At 41.1% G+C, this 25,611-nt stretch overlaps 1 protein-coding gene across 1 annotated transcript in view; it reads right to left on the reverse strand.

Annotated features, from left to right (window-relative positions):
- Positions 1-25,611, reverse strand: part of LOC149525420 (histone deacetylase 9) — a 408,190-nt gene that overhangs the window by 11,645 nt on the left and 370,934 nt on the right. Inside the window, exons 15-16 of the mRNA XM_075922253.2 lie at positions 13,642-13,819; positions 6,618-6,751 (exon numbers count right to left, since the gene is read on the reverse strand). Of these exons, the coding sequence (XP_075778368.2) occupies positions 6,618-6,751; positions 13,642-13,819 (312 nt within the window). The remainder of the gene's footprint in view (positions 1-6,617; positions 6,752-13,641; positions 13,820-25,611) is intronic.

The raw sequence follows: 25,611 nt of genomic DNA on the forward strand, positions 1-25,611 counted from the left end.
CCCCACCCATGGTGTGCCTCTTTCCCCCAAGGCTCTGCCCTTGCTATGCCTCTTCTTGCCCCATGCTCTGCCTCTTCCTTTTAGACTCTCCTCCCTGCTGCTTACACCTCTCCCCCTTCACCCTTAAGGCAGCAGAGCCGGGGGCAGAAATGAGCAAGCATCAGGTGGGGGACTTCAAAGGAAGGGGCTGAGAGGAGTGTCTAGGGTGCATCAGTGGAGAAGAAGAATGGGTGAGCAGACTTATAGGAAGGGGAAGAGTGGGAGTGGGTCATCAAGGCAGAGTGAGGGCAGGACCTAAAGCCAGAGTGGAGAGCACAGCAATGGTCCGGACCAGTAGCCACCTCCACCCCACTTCTAGGGATGATTCAAGACTCATGCCAAGCCTCTCCAAACACAAGAGGTATGCACCGCTTATTTCTGAGTCACTACTCCCCATCTCATGCAAGCGGGAAAATAGCCTGAGCCTTGTCTCTACCCTCTTCCCCACCCCCACTCAGCATGCTCCAGGCAGTGCAGCTAAGCCCATGCAATTGGGAATATACAGGCAGTCCCCGACTTACGCGGATCCAACTTATGTCGGATCCACACTTACGAACGGGGCTTTTCTCGCCCCAGAGCTCGCGGGCGGCAGGACCGCCCAGAGCGCAGCTGTCCCGCCACCGCATCCTCCGGGGCGAGAAAAGCTGCTCCAGGTCTCCCTGGTGTGCTGGGGGGGACTCCCTAGCACAGCAGGGAGACCCGAGCAAAGCCGCACAGGCGGCGGGACCCCGCTGCCCGTGCGGCTTTGCTCCTTTGCCCCGGAGCAAAGCCACACAGGCGGCGGGGTCCCCCGCCTCTACGGCTTTGCTCCTGTCTCCCTGATGTGCTCCGCGGCTTTGCTCTGGTCTCCCTGGTCTGCTGGGGGGGGAGAGGGCGCAGCTAGTGCGCCCCCCTTCCCCCAGCAGACCAGGCTTTTGTTGCGGGACGCCTGGGGTAGAGCAGCTGGGGTACTGCCGGGTTAGTCCTGCAGGGACCTACCCGGCAGTGCCCCAGCTGTTCTGTCCCAGGAGTCCAGATTCAGCCGCTGTTGAAACTGATCAGCGGCTGATTCCAGGAAGCCGGGGGCACAGCAACTCTGCCTAGGGCTTCCTGTAGTCAGCCGCTGATCAGTTTCAGCAGCGGCTGAATCTAGAGCCAGTTCCGACTTACATACAAATTCAACTTAAGAACAAACCTATAGTCCCTATCTTGTACATAACCCGGGGACTGCCTGTACTCTTCTCTACCAGCAAAAGAGTTGGAACAACTTATTCCCCACCTTGGAACAAGTGGGAAGCAGGAACCAAACTGATATTTGCTGAATCTCAATTCTGAGACAGCAGAATTATGCACTGCCCTGATGATATGACTTTTAATGGAATATATGGGGACAAAATGTTAAAGATGCTAACATGACCCCGTCACTGCCCAACATTAAACAGTTTTGAACAAGGCTTGGAGTTTGGCATGAAAAGTTGGTATCCTGCTTAGCACCTTGGTAAAAATACTATTAAAAACCTTTTAAACTTTTTATTAAAAATACTAAAATGAAGGAAAACCAGGTAAAGCATTTAAAAATATGGAATATTAAGTAAGGCTTTCATTTTAACATCCCTTGTTCCCTTTAGCTGTAGAATGAAGGAAAAGAATCCTAGTCAGACAGCCAAGGTCTTAGATGGTAGTCATTGTCCTTTGAGGGAAAAAAAGGAAACGTTAGTTGAGATGGGCTGGAGTTATTAAAATCAAATCCTATTTCCTAGAAGACAAAACAGGACAAATACACATAAAAGGGGAAAGCTTCTGTCTCCTGTGTTTAAATGCAGCTTCTGTCTCCCGTGTTGACTTTCCCTTGCAATCTCACTGCTGGAATAAACACATGCACAGCGAACAATTGTATTAGCCACTCTGACAACTACCAAATTTGTATCAACATCAAGCTGCTTAGAGAATGATGATTTTAATTGCCTCTTTGATTGCAGGCTTTCAATATATAGTCTTGGCCAACTGACTCAGACTCTTATTAGAGAGAAGAGAAGAGAAGAGAAGTTGGAGTTTAGAGGTGCAACTCAGTGAGAGGTTGTGTCACTGCCTACCCTATAGGTATGTAAAAATCTCTTTTAATTGGTTAACAGGCCTATAATACAATAGCTCCACCCTGGTCTCTAGCATCTTAGGTGATTACTTGTAGGATGATACTAATACACTCCAGAAATGTCTGCCTGAAAGTCTTCAACCCTCTCCTGGAACACTCACAGAAGTAACAAGGTTCATTGGTCCTTTTAAAGAGACAACAGTTTATCACTGTAACTGGAGTGAACAATCCCTTCAGTTCAAACACGGCACTGAACTGGATTATAGTAAAAATAAAACAAGTTTATTAACAAAAAGACATTAATTAAGTGATACTAAATAGAAGGGTTGATGCTAGAATGGGTTAACAAATGAACTTAACATGGCTGACCAGACCCTCTGGTCAGAACCCAGCACAGCGAGCATAAAGTGCAAAGTTTCTTTGTCTCCTCAAGTGTCAGATAAAGATGAAGTCTCTTTCACCCTAACATTCAAAAGGAATTGACTTTGTCATAAAAGTCAAGAAAGCCTTCTGGTGAGTCAATCTCCCATGTCTGATTAGGTTGCAGAAGCCTTGTTCATTCTCTATCTCATGAGTTCAGTCTCAGGATAACTCCTGTTCATTTAGATTGACTGCATTGTTTAATACTAATATATGACTGAGATGAATTCACATTACTTTGTTTATGACAAACCTGTTCATTACTTTTATCTAGGCCAGCCCATCTGGTTTTAAACATGTTCTAGTAACATCACCCAGAGACAATTCATAACTTTACATATGATGTGGTAATATTAATTTTACAATGATATTACTGTCCAGTGTGGTGTTAGTTTTCAAATGATGCCTCACGGAGCATATTCTGCACGAATACCCTTATAGTAGTATGTAGTGTGTGAATATACGGGTGCCTAGGTTCTCAGTGGGGAAGAAAAAAGACATAATAAATGGGATGATGACAAAGTTTCACATCCCAGAGGTGGTTCAGGATTAAACCAAAGCCAGTGGAGGTAGTGATGTCATCTGAGTCCCTCTCTCTGGCCTGGACCCTGGACTGATCAGGATATCTTTTATGATCAGAATGACAGAGACCCAATGGTGTTGGAAGATCTCAGTGTTCCAAGAGATGGTGGTTGCTGGCAGACAACTTCTTCCTCTTCATTCCACCTCCCGAAGTCTTCTCTTTTAAGATCTCCAAAGGGAGAAAGATGAATTCAGTTGGTCTCCCATTGGCATCTTTTACTATCAACAATTATTGGATGTTGATAGGAAACTTTCACTCACAGCTGTAGAGTAAGATCTGTAGGGCCACTTATCAAAACTCCCCTTCCTCAGGATACATTACAAAGTTGAATCTAGCAGCTAGGTGATACTCTCCACCTTTCAGATGCTCTGTTCTGTTTCATCATATGGTACTTAATTGGTTATCTATGCTCATAGACTTTTGTCAGATGCTAGGTAGGTACATCAATAAATGCACATGCTAAGAGCTCGACTTAAATGAAAATATTATGTTAATGTTTTACACACAAATCAAAGTCCCCAAGATAGTAAATGCTATATAAATTATCCCACTTTACCCTCATTTTCAGTCATTAATAACTTTCTAAAGCAGACCATTCAAACTAAAATGTTCATAGGTTGGTCATGGGGTGAATGAGAATTATTACTTTTCTTTAAGTTTATGGGAAAATGATCCAGCCATTTTGGAGTAAAAGCAAAGTGTAATGAGTGAAAAAAAATCTGCTTCATTAAATAAAAAGAATGGTCAGCTAAAATATCTCAGGCTAGCCTGTCTACTGCTGCAAATGCTTTGTTAAATAAGGCTAGACTTAAGCATATGCTTAATGTTAAGTATGTGATTAAGATGCTCTGCTGCAACTGGGCATTAGAGTTCATAAAGGGTAAAAAAAATACTGGACTGTCATATGAACTCCTCTTGTTAGCCAGAGAAAAAGTTAAGACAAACACTTGCTAAGTGCACTTCCTTATATCTCCCTATCAAAGCATCTCAAATTTGAACCCCGTCAGATTTCACTTTATTGGATAAAAAGACTATTTTTACCCTAGAACCATTAAAACAGCAATTTCTGAATAATTTCAACAAAAGAAGCCATTTTCTTTCAAATAATTAAACACACATATATGACAAGCTATGAAATGCCACTTGTGAAACATTAGTAAACTTCATAAAAGGCTTTCTTTCAAACACATAGGCGGACCAAATTAGTGGCTAGAGTTAAAGTGCTTTTTCCTCAATATTCCTGCAAACTTACAGAATCCTGCAAGATCTAAAAGGCTACATTTTCATTTGTAAAATAAGTTAATTGTAGGGGTAAATCTTCAATATTTAATATAGAAAAGGTCATTTTGGCCTAATATTACACATAGTAAAACATAATATTCACCTTTAATTATATTCAGACCTATAAAATATTTGGAGTTCCAAATATATCATTCTTGTTTACTCTATTAGTTATTGGGGTGACTTGGGAAGTAAAGTGCTACAAGATCAGACTAACAGGATCTGAATCTGGTCCTTAATGATTTACATAAGAGTGTATTCAGACAAAAGGAGACCATGCAGACCACCTATGACCAGGCAACTATTATGGCCACTGCTCTGATAATGTATATAAACAATAAGGCTTTATTCTGATCTTTTTTTACACACTATTTGTTTCTGTTTCATGTAACCTGTTAACATGCCAGTGGTGGTTTCTGTACATTTTCCCAAATTTCCCAATGTTTTGGAGGTTTTCACATCTATGGTTTGGATTGGCTTATCACATATATGGATAGGGACCCTTATAAAGTTTCTTTCCAAACCCAAATTTTCCCAAAGAGTAGGAGTATATGGATTCAGGGTGTCAGCTTAGGTAAAATGAAGAGTAAAAGCAAACTCTAAGATATGCTTTTGTAATGAGATATGCTGTTGGAACTTCATGGGTTCCAGAAAACTACTAGACTTGTGAATTATAATGTATCATAAGCATATGAAATATGTACCTAAGAATCAATCTGCACCATATTATAGGTGCTGCCTTTCAAAGATTTGACACAATTTTCTGATTATGCCAGCTTTTTTCTATAATGCCAGCATTACTGTAATGCCAACTTTTTTACTGCAGAGAATATGTAACTAAAATACATAATGCATCTTACTCATGTTCTTTTTTGTTTATTATGATCTTGAGTCAGCAAAGTAACTGGGCTCCAAAATTACCAAAGCACTTAACGTTAACTTATTCCTTAAGCATGTGTTCATGACCCATTACAATCAATGGAATAACTCGTGCTAGAAGTCACACGTTTGCTTAAGCACCTTGTTGAGTCACAGCCTACTAAAACAGTAATAAAAAAAAAGCAAATGAAAAAAGCCTATTAGAGCATTGCCTGTTAGGGTATTGTGTGTACAAATCCATTTACAATGCTTGTTACATTATAGTTCTATGTATTAAGAACCCTACAGAGCAGAAAATTTCTGAAGTAACCAAAAGTGCTAGTTCATGTAGACTTGCAAAAGTATTAGTAAACAACACAATGTCATGTGAAAACCAGAATATGAGAGCAGAGGAAATAACTTGATCCTGCAAAACATTAAGCACCCACTAACTTTACTAATGGGAGTAGTGGTCACTGATCTCTTCCAGGATTTGCTCCTATGAAGCAGTATCCTCAACTCCCAGGAAATTGAGGAGGATGCAAGTATGTTCAGGACCTCTCATGAGGCATTAAATATATTGTATAGCCGACTCCTTTGTGCATGTTTCCAAGGTTTGCAAAATGATGAATGGAGGCTATTTTCAGTCCATGTTTAACTAACTTATTATGCTCTAATACACAGTCACAGAATGTCATCTAGTCCAATACCCTGTGTGGAAACAGAACCAAATAAAACTAGATCACCCCTGACAAATGTTTATTCAACCTACTCTTAAAAACCTCCATTGATAAGAGTTCCACAATCTATTACAGAGCTTAACTTCCCTTATATTGAACAATGTTGTAAATGTAAAGGAAATTAAAATATAAATATATTAAATGCCAAACATGCCCTGATATTGTCTAGAGAATTGAGGTTTGCGTGTCTTGATTTTCTGACCTAATGTCCATCTTACTACTGGGACAAGGAAAAAAGCTTATGAAAACAAGTTTTATATGCTGAAACATGGCAATGGGGGTGCTTTCATGCTGTTACAAAAGCAAAATTGTTTGCTGCCTGAAGAAGAAAACTATGATACTATTGTAAAGATTGCAACTCCATTTTGATCATTCACTAACTAACTACTGGGTTTGATATTATGATTCTAAAAGCGGAAGAAATTTACACAACTACACATGGATAAAATCATGTCAGCGTGTCGACCCCATTTTATCAGTGGAAAGGAGGCAACAGAATGTGCAATATTTTAGTAATGTCAACAAATTATTCTAGAGACAATGTGTTCTATTTTTACAGAAGTGACACAACCTAATGATTTATTAATTTGCAATGTGCAACTACCTGGTCTTTATTTGTTATTACCTCACACTTGTTTAGCAACCCAGTTTCCTGCAGCCTTGACCAGATGCTTTGTATTCTTCCAGCATGCTCAGGATGGTTGGCATAGTTACCACACATGCACTGGTGCTTCAGCATTAAACTGTCATAGACAACACCTTCAGCACAAAGAGAACAAGAAAATATGAGCAAAACTGAAATACAGGTTACAATGTCCTACACATAGTGCTTACATCATGAATATATTTTATTTAATACCCAAATTTACCAAAACCAAACTCCTGAACTTTAACACCCCTTAACTTTGGGTGTATCAAAATATATATCCCATACGTGTATATTAATTAATATGATAGTACCGAAGGTCCCCAGTAATAGACCAGGACCCCATTGTGCTATACCAGCAAAGATCAATAACTGGCCCATGGGCTAGAGGCAGTTCACCAGTATTACCCCCTGGAGGGCCACAACCGCCATTGCCATTACCTGTGATTGCCACTCCTATTGGCCAAGGATCATGATTCTAGTCAATGGGAGTAATTGGAAGGAGTGCAATCCGGGACGCCGCTTCACACAGCTCCCATTGGCTGGGAACAGCAATCCGCAGCCAATGGGAGCTTCAAGCAGCTGTACTGTGAAGGGGCAGGAAAACAAAGCAGTGGCAACCCATCAGAAGCTAAGCCTGGTGAACATGGACTACTTCCCATTTATTGTCCACCCCATGCTGGGTGCTGTACATATGCAGAAAATCTTGTCGCGGGATAGAAGATAAAAGTAGAATCACTGAGAAATAATACTACCAGACCACATAATCTTCGAAGAATTACATTGAAAAGTACCTTATGGACAGTTTTTAATAGGTAGTATAATTCAATTGAATTACTGAATCATTTAGTTCAGTTTAGTCAATTGATATAGTTTGTGGCATGGGAAAGGCATATATTCATTTCAGAGTATGGGGAAGTCATTCACATGATACCTGAAAGTTTGGTTCAACGTACTACAAAAAGTCCCTAAAAACTGGGACAAAATAAGTCCTTATTTTTATTGTTTAAAAATAATAGGGAATAAAATGTAGATTTTAAACATGCTGCATATACAGTTTAAGTGACTGGTACAAATACAGCAGCTAAAGCCAAAACCGTTCTTTCATCAAAGAAGAGAGTTATACCCTGCATGAATTTACAACCAAATTTTGCTGTCAGATCCAAATGCAAGGCTCCCTTTGAATTTGATTTACTCATATATCCAAGGACAGAACAATTTAGTACCAAGCAACTCTCTGTGTCATGTCAATTTTAGATGCTTTTAGGGTATTTTTGTCTTTGGGCTCAATGAAAACCTTTCATTTCAACACACGACTTAAATCCAAGTCTAAGACACTGACAAGTCATTTTTATTTATTTATTTTAACTCTGGTGTTTTCATTTCCCTCAGAAATTACTGAAATAAAAATATTTTCCTAACCACTTTGGATCTTTTTCTTTTGGAAAAACTTTGGATATTTTTCCGCATGCATTTGGATAAGACTGAAATTAACAACTTCTGTAAATTATTACACAATTCAGCAGTTAAAACATCCCTCTTTTGTACTAACATCACTGATTATGCCAACACATTGTATTTGTCTACTACTTCTGAACAGTCAGCCAGTGAAAAAAATATAAAATTAAAGTTCAGATTCAGCAAAACACTTAAACATATCATTAAGCACATGCACAAGTTAATCACAATCACACGCTTATTTTTCTGAATCGGGGCCTGTTTACATTTAAATCAAAGTTAAGGTTGTATTTAAAAGGTGGAGCATTCCAAATTATGGTGTTTCTGATATATAAATGCTTCTACATTACCTAACCTGTGCACTTTAAGCCTGCTCCTGGTACTAGGAGATCTGCTATTCACTTCAAAGGCTACAAGTGTGGGATCAGACTACAAAATGGCAATATGCTAGTAAAGTTTACATATAACATTAGCAAGAAAAATAACTGCCATGCAACATAGTGACGTTTATGTTGTTTGAACATCCTAGATCTTACAAACTTAAAAATGAATTAATGCTAATTTTTCTGCATTGGCTTTCCTAGTTAGTTTTCTTTTAAAGGAAAAAAGAAAAGAGAAAATCTGGAGGTAATCATCTAATATGGCTTAAAAGCTCTACTGGCATTGCCAGTACAGTTTAGAATTTCCTTTCTCTACATTATTTGCATTGCACAGTTTATAAGTTTTCCCGCTTCATTGTCAGGGTTTATAAATTCTCAGAACTAACCAATGAACACTCATGTTGTAGGTGCATAATCACGTGCTATGCATCTCTCTTCTGTGCCTATATAGCATTATCTTTTATGCTCAGTATACAGCTTTAGAATGGCCATTAATTGATTAAATAAAGCACATTTTTTAAACTATCTAAAAGCATATGTGTAGTAAGTTTAGACACCTAAAGATGCAAGTTGACACCTAGTGAGATTTTCAAAAAATTCAAGTTAGGTGCCTAAGTCCCACTGATTTCAGTGGTTTCGCTCACAGTGCCTAAAGTTGATATCTGCAAAGTCTCTGAAGAATATAAAACTTATTCCTCCTTCCACCTGGGATTTGTCCTGATTATGCTAATCAGGACCCCAAGAGGATCTCCAAGAGTAAACCCAATTCTAACCAACAAAAATAAAATCACTCACTTTTAATGAGCTAGCAATTAAAAGGTGCTGTGTAATAGTTACTTTTGGGGGGAAATTATATAGGCATACGTGACTGACAATTTTGAGCATATTTCTTGATGATGCCTACCTAGCAATGTAGATAAACGTGCAAACATTACATTTTAGAGGTGTCCTGTGGCACTTTAAGGCATGACTACACTAAAAAATAATTTCAAAATAACTTATTTTGAAATAATAACTCCTGAAATAACTATTTTGAAATAGCACGTCCACACTAGAGGGAAGCCTCAAAATTCGTCCAAGGCAGGCTTCCTTAATGTGAAGGCCCTACCTCAACTTAGAGCCCCAGGAAGAAATTACTTTGAGGAGTAATTACTTTGAATGACTCTGGGGAGTAGTTATTGCGAAATAGCAGCAGTGGAGCTCCCACACTACTGCTATTTCGAAATAACTATTGAGAAACAAGTGTTATTACTTATGGAAAACTGGAATTATTATTTTGAAATATCCAGACCCTTATTTCAAAATAATGGGCTTGGTAGTGTGGATACTCTGCTTGTTATTTCAAAATAAGGAAAGTTATTTTGAAATAACTCCCTAGTATGAATTAGGGCTTAGAGACTAACATACATACATACATACATATATATATATATATATAAAATCATGAGTTTTTGTGAGCAAAAGCCTCCACTCCAGGTCATCTACAAAAGTGGGTTTTGCCCACGAAAGCTCATGATACAATATATATATATATTTGTTAGTCTCTAAGGGTATGTCTACACTGCAAAGTTATTTCAGGATACCAGAGGTATCACAAAATAGCTACCCCAAGTCTTTTGAACACGTCTGCTATTTCAAAATATAGCTGATGCGCTATTTCACCATCCCTGTAAACCTCATTGTACAAAGAGTAAGGGATAGCTTGAAATAGCACAGTATTTCAAAATTTGATGCTGTGCAAACGTCACCAAATGACGAAATAAGCTATTTTGAAATAGACTTGAAATAAGCTACACAATTTGTGTAGTGCAAATTACGTATCTTATTTCGAGTTTCAGGTGCTGTGTAAACATACCCTAAGTGTCACGGAATTACTCGTTGTTTTTAAAGTTCAGACTAACAGGGTTACCCCTCTGAAACTTCAAAACAAAAATGTGTTTTCTAGGGTATTTGAGTTATTTTCCCCAGATCAAAATTACAGTTGAGCTTAGATGAGGTCAATGGGTCACTACTACAATTTCATAATGGAAACATCCACCCCAAAATTTTAAACAGTTAATATATTCATACAATCAAGTACATACTTTACTTATAAACAGGATTATTTGGTTAAAAAAGAGACTGAAATACATATTTTCATTTACTGAAAGCATCTACATTGATTTAGGATGTGCAAATAATTCAGATGTGTGGCTGCTGGTCACACAACACATGTGTTTGGTACAATACCACAATGCAGCAGCACAGCTCACTTCTAAAAATAGCCTGTAGGATTTCCCCAACAGGATTCAGCCAACAATCTGCCCACCTCCAAAGAAGAGACAACTGTTTTCAATTGCAGGCTGCTGTGGAATATTACTAAAAGACAGTTACTCTGTCTTTCTTGAAAAAAATGCCTCATCCCAGATTTTGATCTCATGTGCCTTTGTGTTAACGCACTGAGGCCAGTAGCATTATTTAGGATTTACACCAACATAACTAAAGTCAGAATCTGGCCCTTGGTGATGGAATGGAATGGTGACCTCACTCAACCACGCAATGACAGATAAGGGACCAAAGAAATCTATCTTTCATTTGAGTCAGAAAATCTGAGTTATTCCTAGTCTGGATTGTATAAATCTCATTCTATTCCAAAATTCCATATCCAGATCAACTTTGTTAATACTGTTTGGGGCAATAGGGGGAAACCTAATACCGTGGCTAACAAATAACTTAATGGCAATGTTTTCTATGAAGAAGCATTGATAAAATAGTATTGAGAACAATAATACCAATATCAAAACCCAAAGGAAGGGATTTTAATAAATTAAACAACATAACAATCTAAAATAAAAAATTCCAGAAGTCTGATATAAAATGGCCAAATAAATATACATCGGACTTAAGGTCTGTTCCCCTCACTTCTCCTCCCCAATTAACTTTAGCTCACAGTTTTGTGCCTAAATACTCCAGGGCTTGCGTGACAATACTCTGAATCCCAGGATTTTGCTCAGTGTTCTCTCCCACAGCTCACAGAACAATGGCAGTTTTATGTCAATCATTCAAAGGTTAAGAAATGCCAAAATTAAGGTTGACTCTGCAAGCCTAGGCTCTTTTTCAAGTATGTATTATCCCAGACTACATCCCTAGTGGCATCACCTTTAACACTTATCTACCACTACCACCACTACTTATAATTACAAAGCCCACTTCACACTATTGGCATTTGCTTTATTGCTGCAACTCATTGCAGATTTATACACATTTCTTCTCAAATATGTCTTTCCAACTCCTGTGAGACTCCTACACCAAGACCGTGTCTATACTACACTCCTCTGTCGGCAGAGGGATGTAAATTAGATGTATCGAAAGTGCAAATGAAGCGGGAATTTAAATATCCCATGCTTCATTTGCATAATGACAGCCACCGCTTTTATTCAAAACAGGGCTTTTAGAAAAAAACCGGCAGTTTAGACAGGGCATTTCTGTCGAAAATGCCCCATCTAAACTGCTGAGTTTTTTTCGAAAATGCCCTGTCTAAATTGCCGGGGTTCCCCCGCCCCCCAAAAAAAGCCCTGTTTCAAAGAAAAGCAGCAGCCGACATTATGCAAATGAAGTGCGGGATATTTAAATCCCCACTTCATTTGCCCTTTCGATACGTCTAATTTACATCCCTCTGCTGACAAAGGAGTGTAGTTTAGACGTAGCCTGAGAAGGAAAAAAATGCTTAATTTCTTATCTTGTTTCTCTGAAGATGTCATCTTGCAGCAATTAAGTTATTCACCCACTTCCCCTTAGTGTTTACAGGTTACCCTTTTCAAGTGTTTTTCTTTTGCAACTTGTTTTTCATTTTTTCTCAGACGCACATTTTTTTTAATCTCATGCTAACCACTCCCAATTGTCATTTCTCTCTGCAAACTTTATTTCCTTCATAGTCAAGTAACTGAAATATTAGAAGGGCAACAAATATCCTCAGCAGGATGCCCTCAAGAATTATAAACTTTAGGAGCTAGAGGAGCTCTGCCAGTCTCATGTTAAGAAGCTAAGACCTAAGAGAAGAACTTAAGAAATAATATTTTAAGAGAAGCAAAATTACAAGTCATTCTCTCTTTCTTCCTACTAGAAAAAGCAAGGCATGATTTATCTCCCGCCTATAGGCACACACTGAAATTTTAGTCCAAGACTTAGGCTACATCTACACTACCACCAGGATCTACGGAGTGGAGATTGATGCACCGGCAATCGATTTAGCAAGTCTGAAGAAGGCCTGCCAAATCGACCATAGATCGCTCTTTAGTCAACCCCTCTACTCTATCCCTGATGAAAGAGTAAGGTAAGTCGATGGGTGAATGTCTCCAATTGACCCCACATGGTGTTGACTCTGCAGTAACGTGTCCCAGTGTACGTTGATTCCAGCTATGTTATTCAACTTACTGCGATACACTCCCATAGGTTAGATTCTCTTTCTTCTGACTAGTTGCAAATGAGGAACGTGTCTTTCTGTTTAAGGCATTTTCTTTTTATCATAGGAGACTTTCCTGACCCTCAATCTTTCTATGCACCATAAATATGCATATGAGCTACTTATTGAATTTCTGGAATAGATGGTGTCAACCCAGGAAAACCTCTCCATCTTTAGCTTTCACAGAAAATCATTAAAAGACTTCAAGCCTGTGGCTGACATCACTGTCTCATGACTGATCACCTCATTTATACTGCCAGAACTTTGTTTTTCATAGTGAAGAACAGCACCCCTGCAGGACTGAGTAACATTCCCACTGGCATCAAATGAAGATGTTGAGAATCATATCCCAGCCTTGCCACTTATTGGTGGTCTCTTTTCAATGCTTTGGTGGTCTCTTTGCAAAAACAACATGGAGAAGAGAGGCAGAGGATGGGAACATTTTAAAAAAATGTAAATGACATAAAGACACCAAAAATGCACCTGTTTCTACATTGCCAGAGCCAGTGAGCGATAATAATTTATGGCTGTGTGAATATTAACCCTGTGATTTATCAGCTGCATTGGTTGACTTAATGCCAATAAAGCAACATAAAACCCAGTAACAATGAGGTTAAAAATGAAGGCATTGCTACAGGAGCTATTCAAGGCATTTAAATCAGTTGAGCTCACATGAACAGCGTATTTACTCTGGATATTAAAAGAGGTCCTTAGGGAGTCCTACCAGTCATGTAGACAGGCTGGATAGGCTGGTCCATTGCTGGATGAGGTAATGTGGAAGCAGCAGGGGAAGACTGGGTCCTGGAAACAGGCCGGTGTTTATCTAATCCTACCATGCCAACTGTAGCCATCTGAGCCTGGTACGTTTGCAACTGCTGGATACGTTGATGTTCCAGGATCTGCTGTTGCCAAGAAAACAGCACAGTAGAAAGAAATGTGAGAAGGGATCAAGTAAGACACTGAGAGAAACATGTCAACAAATTAAGTTCATTAGGTCAGGGCTGTAATAAACAGTGTGAAAAAAAAACCCACCTAAGACCTAGTCAATAAATCCATTCAACAGATGTTTTCACACTGACACGGAGGGGCTGCCACACTGCTGAATGCTATGTGATGGCAGACAACCTTTCAGTACTCACTGATGGGAAGAAACACAGTACTACCCACACAAGGTAAATTTGACTGAAGTCTTTTCTAATAAGTTGATAACATAATATTAAGCAGGATCTGTACTATTATAAGTCTATGCGAAGGAGAAGAAAATCTTCCTACACCACCTCATCCGAAGAGAACGTCTTGAGCACTTACACTTAATTTGTGAATCCAGCAGGCCAAATTTTACAAAGGCCTTAATCTAATTTTCATCAAGCTGGTCAGAAAATGAGAAACATTTTAACAAAAAAAATGTGAAAAATTTACAAATATAGGAATTGAGTTATTGGATCAGACATAAAGTCTATCCAGTTCAGGAATCTGTTGCTCACAGTACGAGACATCAGAGGAAAGTGCAAGTATCACAGAATAGGCAGTTGTGGGAAGGTAGATTTATTATCCCCTTTTTGTTTTTCAAAAAATGTGGAAACTCAAAATTTATCAATGTATTCTTGGGTGAAATTGTAGCCTTACAGAGGTCAATGTGAGTTTTGTCATTGACTTCCGTACAGGCAGAATTTCATCCCTAGTCTGAAATTTGTATGCACAGTTTTAGGCCCACAACTGATTGCTGGTACAAAACTGAGATCTTTACAAAAATATTCAACCACATACATCACTGGAATATAGATCTCCATTTTTGGGATTTAAGCTGCATGTTTCTTTACCAGGCACTTACGTTTACTGGTTTTCTTTAGAACTAAGCAAGATACAATCAATGCACTGGCTCATTTAGTGCTGATGTAGACCCGAGTGCAATAGAAAGTTCAGTTTGCCAAAGGCATAGACTTCCATAGAAGGTATTTTTCAGTGCACAAAGAGGGGAAGCCGAGTTCAGTTTGTCCACAAAAGCAGGCAGGAGTGCACTATTTTCCCTAGCTGGCTACAGAATGAATCTAAGATTATTATGAAATGTAAGTAGTAGCCCTGTGGGAGAGGCAATTAAAGTTTTTCCAAAGGACAGACGCTCAAAGAGGAGTATACAACAAGAGATTACATGGGAGATTACAGTTAAAAGACATGAAAGCTCCTTCACCCACATTAATACCCAGAGTCTGTACTTCAGCTAAATGATGTTGGGTATAGAGAAGATAATCTACCTAGTTGTAGGCCAGAAAAAGACTCGATACAGAAAGAAAATGAAAATAAATAAAAATAGCTATTACAGAAAGTTATTTGGTTTTAGGTAATAAATTATTTCCTTCCTTCCTATGTTATAAATTCACGGAATTATTTGGCAATATCTCAAGAAATCACTGTACCCAATTCCTTTATGAACATATCACAGGAATTGCCCTATCCAAACTTTTTATGTTGTTTTAGCACACCTGCTGAAGTTGCAGAATGTTAGTGAAGATATGTGTTGTTCTCCAGCTTGAATGTGTCTTTTGTAGCTATAGCTGTGTGAAATGTCATTGAAGGGAAGGAAGAGTTGTTCACTAGCAGTGTAAAGAGGAAACATTCTGCTTGTAGAGAATGGAAACAGATAGAACTGCTCCATGACAGTGGGCTCAGGACAGACATTTGCACACTTCTATCTCCACATTCTCTCCAGAGCTGGTCTTTAGATCCTTCCATCTGTTTTTGCAAGTTGTCTTCTGATGTGAAGATGGTTTGCCATATGTGTGCCCAGTCTTTTCATGAGACAGAGTTATAGAAATCTAATATTTGGAGCCTGTATTGTCAGATTAATTGTTCAGGTCTGAAATCTGAAAGAGATGATCTAAGTGAGTTTATCATGCTCCCATATAGCTATGGTTTCCTGGGAAAAAGCAGGAGCAAAATCTGAAATACCGATTATGTGACAGGGACATTGCGCATCCAATTTATTTTATGTGCTTTTAAATCATTACAGTGCTTTTGACCTCATTGCACTCTATACAGTAAAACTCCAATTGTCCGGCATCCAGTGGTCCGGCACTCCCGATAGTCCGGCACCAACTGGAACCCGGAAGTGCTCCGGCCAGCCAGACAATTGGAGCTGCTCCATGCCGCTTCCCCAAGTCCGCTGCTGCCGCTGCTGAAACTCACCAGCCGCAGACTTGGGGAAGCGGCGCGGAGCAGAGCAGCTGGGGTGCTGCTGGGTTGGTCCCGCAGCGCCGCCCGTCACTCCCTTGCTTGGCGCCCGGCAGCACCCCAGCTGCTCTGCTCCGCACTGCTTCCCCAAGTCTGCCGCTGCTGAAACTGACGAGCAGCAGACTTGGGGAAGCCGTGGGGCAGAGTAGCTGGAGTGCTGCCGGGTTGGTCCCTCAGCGCAACTCAGGTTGGCCCCACGGCTACCGGGTTGGGGTGCTGCCGGGTTGGCCCCACGCTGCACCGTTCCCCCCTCCCCCAGACCCGTCACAGCCCCCCTGCCAGAGTACCTCCTGATACTCCGGCATATCCGATAATCTGGCACCCCCTGGGTCCCAAAGTGCCGGATTATCGGAAGTCTGCTGTAGTTGTGTTTTGATCTACATGGTATATATAAAAAGCACTGTCTTTAGTTATAGCCTGGGGGACTGATTTTTCTATGTGCCTTAAGCTGAATGTACTATATCTAAGAAACTGTCTATGAGGTATTTTAGTAAGGGTTACTGGTAAAATTTGCTGAAGACTGAAAGAGGAACTAATTCCTGGGTTTCTTACCCTATTAAAAGTCTGTCACCACATAAACCTATATCTATCTAGAAATTGCAAGCCTATGTAGCATAATCAGTTCAGAAAAGGAAGCGGAAACATGGTAGGATATTCCTTTAATAGCCACTGATCTACTGCTGAGTTAATATTTGAACAAAATGTGCCTATCTTCCAACATTTGTTAAAATAACTTCTAGTAATTTGTAATAATGAGGATTCATTTTGGAGTGGATTATTCTTTCACGATATCACAAAGCCCCTTTTATTTTATGAATCAAGATTTTAGATACCATCTGGTTGTCCTTGTGTTGCTTCTGTTTTAGGTTAGACTAGTTTTGAGACAGAGATTTAGACTGAATTCTAGAATTAGATTAAAGACCACAGCTATTGCAGTGCTTTCAGAAAATTCCCCCCACCCTATATATTTAGGACCTGTGTCTGTGAGTAATGCTGTATCACACTAGTTAGGGGGTTAATTAACACCCTTATCTGGTTTCCCACTAAGTGCACCTAGATGTGGAAGGACAAGGCTTAACTCAATACTATGAATTCATCCTTGGATTCCCTGTGCTGTAGCACTGCAAACACATACGTCCTGCAATAGGACAAGAGTGCTGCATGCACATCTGATGTTAGTGATTTGTGTGAATATCTGGGACATTTCTTAGGTTATCTGAGTCTTGTTCTCCCTGCATGAAGTTTGTTTGTTCCAGGTGCATGAGATTAATTCATTACAGGAGTTAGGCAATTAGACCTGATCCAACAACTATCCAAGGTGGTGAAACAATATCAATTAACTTCTCTTGACATTGTATCTGGCCCTTAGTAATTATTCTGATGAAGATTTTCAAATCAGTAGCTAAAAGGGAGATGGGTCTTTTGGAGGTATGTAAGTTAAATTATTGTTGTTCTCAGTAATTCTTGCTTGTAGAAAATTAATCTGTTTCCATTTTATGTGAGTGCTTACTATAGAGGTTTATGTATTTTTTTCTTAGGAAGGTTATATGGAAATTATATTCATATCCATCAACCTAATACTTTGGTGTAGGCTATGAAATCTGAGACATATTTTCTTTGTTTCCAATGTGTCTGAGAACTGCTACCTGATGTTCAGCAAGATTAGTAAATTTAATTGTTCAGCAGTTATAATTTTCAAGATGAGATCAGAGGTTCCTTCTTTTCACTGCAAAGCTGCTACAAGATTTAGAACTACCTGCAGTAATTTCTGCTCTGTTGATAATTTTGTTGTGCATAGTTGAAAAAAAGTGCATTTCTCTTCTGGAAGATTGTTGTTTCCTTATCTAGAACCCTACCAACCTGCTTGCCCTTTTCCTAGTTATGCAGTTTCTATACTGTTTTATCTGTTCAGTTTAACACCATCCTTTCTAGAGATTTGAATATGCCCGCTATGATTAGAAATAGGACAACAAGCTCACATTTTTTCCATTTTTGTATAAATTAGTAATTATTTTACTATGAAAACTGCTTTTCAGGTTTTGCTCAGTATTATCTCTTCATTGGTATTGATTTTTAGGGAAACCTTTTTTATTTCTGTCCCTATGAAATGTTCAATATTTGCATTCCCTAGGACTGAAACCAGTGTTCATAAATTGCCATGCAGGCAAAAAAACAGGTTGCTGATTTATGCCCATCTTCATAACTATCTACAGCACCGTCTACTGATTTGCTTCTAACACATTGGTTTTCAACCTTTTTATCATTTGCAGACCCCCTAAACATTTTCAAATGGAGGCAAGGCCTCCTTTGGAAATCTTACAGTCTGCAGCCCCCCGGAACAAACGCTGCAAACCACGGCTCTAACCCATAGGCCTCACAGCTGTCACCTGCGTAAATGCTCATTAATACCTTAACCCTTTATACAAGGTGAGGGCACCTGTACTGCCAATCCGGCAAGTTCAAACGGATAAGAACGTCATAATCTTTGGTTAGGTTTAAAGACACTGAGGGGCAGGTAGGGCGGGATTTCTGGCTGCTCTTTTTTAACTCAACGAGCACTGCCCCCTCCTTGGGCCGGTGCAGTTCCAGAAACCACCTGGACCTTCACAGATGTAAATACACGTGCCCGAGCCGAGGTTGGATCCGCCCCCCCTGTGGCTTCTGAGGGCTGCTGATCCTACCTGCCCCTACCTCCTGCAGGCTATTCCTGATCTCTGCGCAGCGCCCTCTCCGCCCCGCTTCTAGCTGCCTCCCCGGGGTCCGGCCCTGCTAGGAGACCCCCCTCAGGCCGTGCCCAGGCTTTGCACAGACAGCGCGTGAAGCCCCGGCCTCTGCCGCCCACCACGGTACGCTGCCAAGGGCAGCATCTAGCGGCAGAAGGCGGGGCTGCAGCGCCCGGAGACTCAGCTCACCGCGTTCCGCCAGGACCGTGGCGCTCGCGTGACTTCGGAGGCGGCGCGGCGGTGTCCACGCAGCCAGCGAGTGAGCGGGCTGGGCTCCCGCGCGCAGCGTGGGGCCAGCCCGGGGAGCCAAGCCGTGTCTGACCAGTGCGTGGCGGGAGAGGCCGGAGCAAGGGGTACGCCCTGGGGAGCCGGGCCGATCCCTGCTGCCCGGATGGGCGCTCTCCAGCCAGCCTGTCTAGTAGGTAGCCCCGCCAGCTCTAGGCGGAGAGGGGTGCACGTGTGCTTAGTAAGGACAAGAGACCTTTCCTCTCCAGGTTCGCTGAACACAAGAAATCCAGGGCCCAAGTTTCCCAGGCCGTGATGGGTGACTAGATGAATCTGTTTTGCCACTTTTTTTTCCTGCCCTTGATTCAGACTCAGAGTGAGGAGAGCAGGAACCTTGTCCTCTCCATCGCCTCCGTGAGATTTTGTTCTTGCCTAACGCGTTTCCTGGAAGTAGGAATGGAACAAATGCAGATTTCTCAGCTGATTTAAGCAGGAGTTGTTGAGTCCGGGAGGCAGTGTTGCTTGCTGTATAGAGCACTAGTCTGGGACTCAGAAGACATTCTCAGTTATGCAAGACTTGCCGTGAGACTGCCATGGCTTCACTGCCCTGTGACTTGGTTTCCCTACCCATAAAATGGTGAGAATGAGACTTTGCAAACTGATTTTCAGATTTATTTGATGAAAAGCACTATGCAAGAGACAGGAAATATTACTTTCTCTTATATAGTCCTCTTTGTGGAGGCATTATGGACCTTCCGAAACGTTGAACAAATATCAGAAGTTTGGAATCAAGTTCCAACCCTGGATTTGGATTCAGACTTCACAGCTGAAATTCTAGATGCAGACATTCCGGAATAAGAATGTTTATTTATAAAAAACCCGATTTGCTCTTAAGAAACTTTGCAAAAATCAGGTTTGTGCACATAAATAAGCACATATTTCCATAAGTAAGAGTGAACAAATGTTCTAAACGCAACTGACTTGTCAATGCAAAACTACATATTCACCAGTGGAAACCTGTCAAGAGTCTATAATAATGTAGACCTTTTTAAGCTGTCCTATCATTTGAAAAATCATATGTAAAACTGCAAAATCCTAGCAATGCTATTGTAAACAAAACCAAGTACAAAACTGCAAATTTCCACCATTTTAAAGAAAACCTCAGAAAATAATCATTTAAAATAAATATAGTAACCCAAGCATCATTTTAAAATAAGTAACACATACATAAAAAGGAGAGAATAGAATTGGGGTCCTAACCTGACAAATGTGAAGAAAAGCTTCAGAGAGGGAGCCGAGTTAGTCTGTAACTGAAAAAACTGAAAAAACAACAAATAGTCTTGCAGCACTTTAGAGAATGTGAAGAAACAGGACTACAGTGTGTGGGAGGAATGAAGAACGGGACTTGCTGATACCATAACCCACAGCTAAGCAACTCCTGGTGGAAACGCAGGGAACAGGAGTGTGACCCTAACTGGGTGGAAAAAGGAGGCAGCAGGAAGGAGTGGGGCTAAGACAGACACTATAATGAAGGCAGGCAGGAATGTAGAGAAAAACCACAGTGGGAACTAGTGTGTAGGCATGACAAACAGATACAGTAGTAAGGAGGCTCCAAAGCCATATGGGTCCTGTTTGTGCTTCTTGCTCTGTGTAAGACCTGACTTTTACACAGGTCTAGCGGCAAATATTTGACTTCTGTCATCTTTACCAGAATATAGGCAGTCCACGGGTTACGTACAAGATAGGGACTGTAGATTTGTTCTTAAGTTGAATCTGTATGTAAGTCGAAACTGGCGTCCAGATTCAGCCGCTGCTGAAACTGACCGCCAGTTCTTTCTTACATACAGAATCAACTTAAGAACCCCAGGCGTCCCCCAGTCAGCTGCTGCTGAAACTGATCAGCAGCTGATTCCAGGAAGCCCGGGGCAGAGCAACTCTGCCTCGGGCTTCCTGTAGTCAGCGCTGGTCAGTTTCAGCAGAAGCTGACTTGGGGACGCCTGGGGCAGAGCAGCTGGGGTGCTGCTGGGTTGCTGCAGTAGCGCCGCTCCTCGGCGCTACTGGACCAACCCAGCAGCACCCCATCTGCTCTGCCCCAGGCGTCCTGATTCAGCCGCTGCTGAAACTGACCAGCAGCGGCTGAATCAGGACACCTGTGGCAGAGCAGTTGGGGTGCTGCCGGGTTGGTCCAGTAGCACCCAGAGCGGCGCTGCGGGACCAACCGGCAGCGCCCCAGCTGCTCTGCCACAGGCATCTGGAGAAAAGCCTAGTCTGCTGGGGGGGGGGGCGTACTAGCTGCGCCCCCCCCACCGCACCCCAGCAGACCAGGAAGACGCGGGCGGCGGACCGAGACGCACCGCGGTCCCACCACCTGGGTCCTCCGCCGCTTTGCTCCCAGTCTCCCTGGTCTGCCAGGGAGACGGGGAGCAAAGTCTCTGAGGACGCCAGCAGCGGGACAGCCGCGGGGTGTCTGGGCTGTCCCGCTGCCAGCTTCCCCGAGGCTTTGCAAAGCTGTGGGGGGGCTCGGGCAGCGAGGCTGCCCAGGCGCGCCTGGGCTGCTCCGCTGCCGGCTTCCCCAAGGCTTTCCAAAGCCGCGGGGGGGCTCGGGCAGCGAGGCTTTGCCCGAGCCCCCCCGCGGCTTTGCAAAGCCTCGGGGAAGCCGGCAGCGGAGCAGCCCAGACGCGCCTGGGCTGCCTCGCTGCCCGATTCCCCCCGCGGCTTTGCAAAGCCTCGGGGAAGCCGGCAGCGGAGCAGCCCAGGCGCGCCTGGGCTGCCTCGCTGCCCGAGCCCCTCCGCAGCTTTGCTCCGCGTCTTCCTGGTCTGCAGCCCTGGAGTACACGGGCGGCAGGACCGCGAGGTCCCGCAGTCCATGTCCTCCGGGGGAGCCACGTTTGTAACTGCGGATCCGACATAAGTCGGATCCGCGTAAGTCGGGGACTGTCTGTACCAGCTTTACAGAAACATAACACCCCATGCGTTCTGATAAATATGGTACTTCATCTAAGGTTGGATTCCCAACTGAACTTTCTCATAACTATTTTGATGTTCTGGAGGTAAAACAAAAAAAACTACCAGGATGGAAATCTCAGGAATTAATTTTTTTAAAAGATTATGTGCCTTCTCAGACTATATAGCACAAGGATCTCCTTCAGTATTTTGATGTTTTCCATATCACAAACAAGACATGCAGAGATGCACAAAAGTGAACAATATTAGAAAATAGTATATCCCAATATTATATATTCAATGTGAATTAGAGGAAAATACATATTTAAGATGCCTACACAAGGCTGTACATTCACTAACACATAACTCCAGCATCATTGAAAAATTCAGATAAGAATTTGGCCAGCTAGCCATCTACAAAAGCCTCTCCCCCGCCCCATATATTGTAGTTATAGGAAGTTTAATCTCAACACTCTCCAAAAACCCTGTCATACCAGTATAGTGGGGTATTTTATCTGAATCACTCATCCCTGATCTTAAGCATAAAATCTTTTCATTTTTGTTTCTGCTCAGTTAATATGTTTTAGTAATTGTCACAATTTATTTTCAAATTAAATATTGGCCTTCATTCTGTGCAGGAAGGATAGTGTATGTACTAAATTCAGCAATAGGCAATGTACTCAGATAAATTGCTTGAAAGATTTCCTGTGGTATAAACGGGAGAAGTCTCAGGCCTCATGAATTAAGGAAATACTGGGAATTCTTTGTTGTTCAGCATACCAACATCCATATGAACACACATAGCTGCCTTACGGCCCCCTAGCAAAGATTCTTCTCTGTCCTGTGCACAAGGCTGCTGTGCCAGAACTGCACCTCCTCTGTAGGAGCCCTCAGTTCAGAGTGCATTCTGGAGAGATCTGAAAAGTGTGGTCAACATATTTTTACAGCTCAACTATCCTGTGCCCCTGCAATGGGCCATATAGGCCACTGAAGCAGGAGCAGAAACTCAGACAGCCTGCAAACGCAAACAATAAAGACCTGTCCTTTCCTTTTTTAAAAAAAAACCATGGTATTTTAACCTTAGAAATATCAGAGATGTCAATTCTGGTCTTATCTTTTTTTTGCTGGAGGACTTTTTGTGCGTTTCAGAGATGCATATTATTAATTCTCATATCCTACTTATAGTAGGATTTGTATCTTTGACAGTCTTCCTTTCTCTCAAATATCAGTCATGGAGTTTAACAGGTGTTAAAACACACACACACACTCTCTCGCTCTCTTCCTTCCCTCCCCCCACACTCCTTAAGGGAGAATTTTAAACAGGCTATTTAAAAGTTTTCTAGGACAAAAGCCCTAATTTTTTCCTAATATAAATAAAAAACATATGGGTGGAAGACCCTTAAGAAAATAAAACTAAAAGTTTTCCATGCCTTCTCTACACATTATGAATCAAGAAAGAACACCAATTTTTCTCTCTTGCAAATATCAGCTGATGAGTGGTGTGGATGTTTAACTGAAGTTAGAAAAAAATTGTACTGGAAACTTTAGTCTCCCCAAGATGATTGCTACAGACCAGGATTGTCTGTTACACATGGAGTCTTCAGGCTTCACTATATTTGATAAGAGAAAATAAAGCACTCCCAAACGGGGTTAATTGATCTAGGGAGCATGAATTTATACTTGCTGATCTATGAAGAACTAAAGGATAAAAAAATTGGAAAATAGAATTAGTACTGTGTTAGCATATACTAAATGACAGACTATGAAAGAAAGTTTAGTCTTTAATTTCTTGACTCTCCAACTGATTTGGGACCAAAGCAGGCGGAGTACATTTCAGACATGAACACGTTAGTTATTATGCTGCATGGTAATAACAGGTGAACTTGTGTGAACTTTGAACTCACTCAAACAAAATGTTGGACTCTATTAAATATTAGTAGATGCATAGTAGAGATAGGGCCACCAAAGGGAGAGAGGGAGAAAAAGGGACAACTGCACCAGGGCCCAATGATTTAAAAGAACCTGGGGCATGGGCTGCTGCTGCTGTTACCTTGGCAGCAACTGGACCCCGGGCCCTTTAAATTGCCACTGGAGCCCTCAGTCGTGTACGCCTTGGCGGCACTGAAGGGCTGGCTAGGGAAGACTAGACCCTGCTCCTCTTCCACCCAAGGCCCTGCTTCTTCTTCTAACCACTGCAAACGTTAAAACAAGCCCCCAAATAATGAGATTAGCTTAAAAACCAAAAAGATGTTTTGAATTTAATATATTTGAGATTCTTTTCATTCACCTTCTGTTTTTTAAACCTGTAGGGTGCCTTTGGGTCACATTTTCAGACTTTTCTCCATCACCACGGGACAAGAAACTTACTTTTTATGTAAATGAAAGCTGAATTTCTCACATAATCATACATCTAAAAATGGTGGGATGTTAGTAAATCCTCACAAGACTTTGAATAAAATCACAAGAATTGGTAACCATGAGAGAAATTGAAAATGAACAAACTAGAGAAAAAGGAACAGAGTATTTTTTTAAACATGTGAGCACATCAAATTAGCTGTGTTTTGAGGCGAGGGGGGGATAAGGAATATTTTACCACTGAATATCCAGTATTTTTTCAATATAATTACTCCCTAAAATATAGATTTAAATTACAGAAAAAGAGATGTATGGATTTGAACTAGATTCAGAAACCCAAAGTTAGAGAAGATTTTTAAAGCTTGCATGGCATTTTCATCCCAATTACACTGCTTTCAGCAAAGGGGGGAAATGGAATTCTCCAGGTATTCTGACCTACATTTTTAAATGTGTCTTTTAAAAGGGACTGATTTTTTTTATCAAATCACTAGTTACTTCTGAAAACATAGCACTTCATATTGCATGAAACTAAGGTGCTTTTGTTACCTTAGAGAAGGCAATGCTGCTCAGTGAAGAAAGCCCCCTAACTCTACTGGCTACTAAAATTAAGAGTCACAAATCATAATATATCATTATGGGCTAACCTGTATTATATATGCTGGTGTAAATCTAGATTAACTTTGTTGAAGCTAGAAATATAGATTAACTCTTTTTAAACTAGAGTTACTCTGGATTTACATTGAGATGAGGAAGTGCAGAATTTGGCCTTTACCAACTACTCTTCAAAAAAAATCCCACAAAAGAAAAAAAGTACTGTATTTCTAAAGCCCAAAGTTAGAGGAAAATGTGACGGAAAACTTTGCCATGATTCAAAAACCACAATTTTAACTGAATATAGAAAAAGTGAAAAGAGCTTTAAAAACCAGTGAAAGCAAAATGTTAATTCTAATTGTTCTATTTAGTTGTCCTTGATTTGTGACAGGCTTGTTACTATGCAGATTTCCTACCTGCCACCTTCCATGGGGGTATTTACCAAGTGAAGTTATACAGACTATTTCCCCTTGCATCTCACATCTTTATTCCTAATTATGTTGGCCCTGTGTTCACTCAGGATAATTTTACAGTTGTCCCCAAATGTTCTTAATTTGGGACCAGTGACAAACTAAATCTATGCAGACATTTTTTTAAAAAATCATAAAACAGTAAATCCTGAGATGCTG

This window comes from Pelodiscus sinensis, chromosome 2, assembly GCF_052426305.1.
Source record: "Pelodiscus sinensis isolate ZL-2025 chromosome 2, ASM5242630v1, whole genome shotgun sequence".
Taxonomy (NCBI): Eukaryota; Metazoa; Chordata; order Testudines; family Trionychidae; genus Pelodiscus; species Pelodiscus sinensis.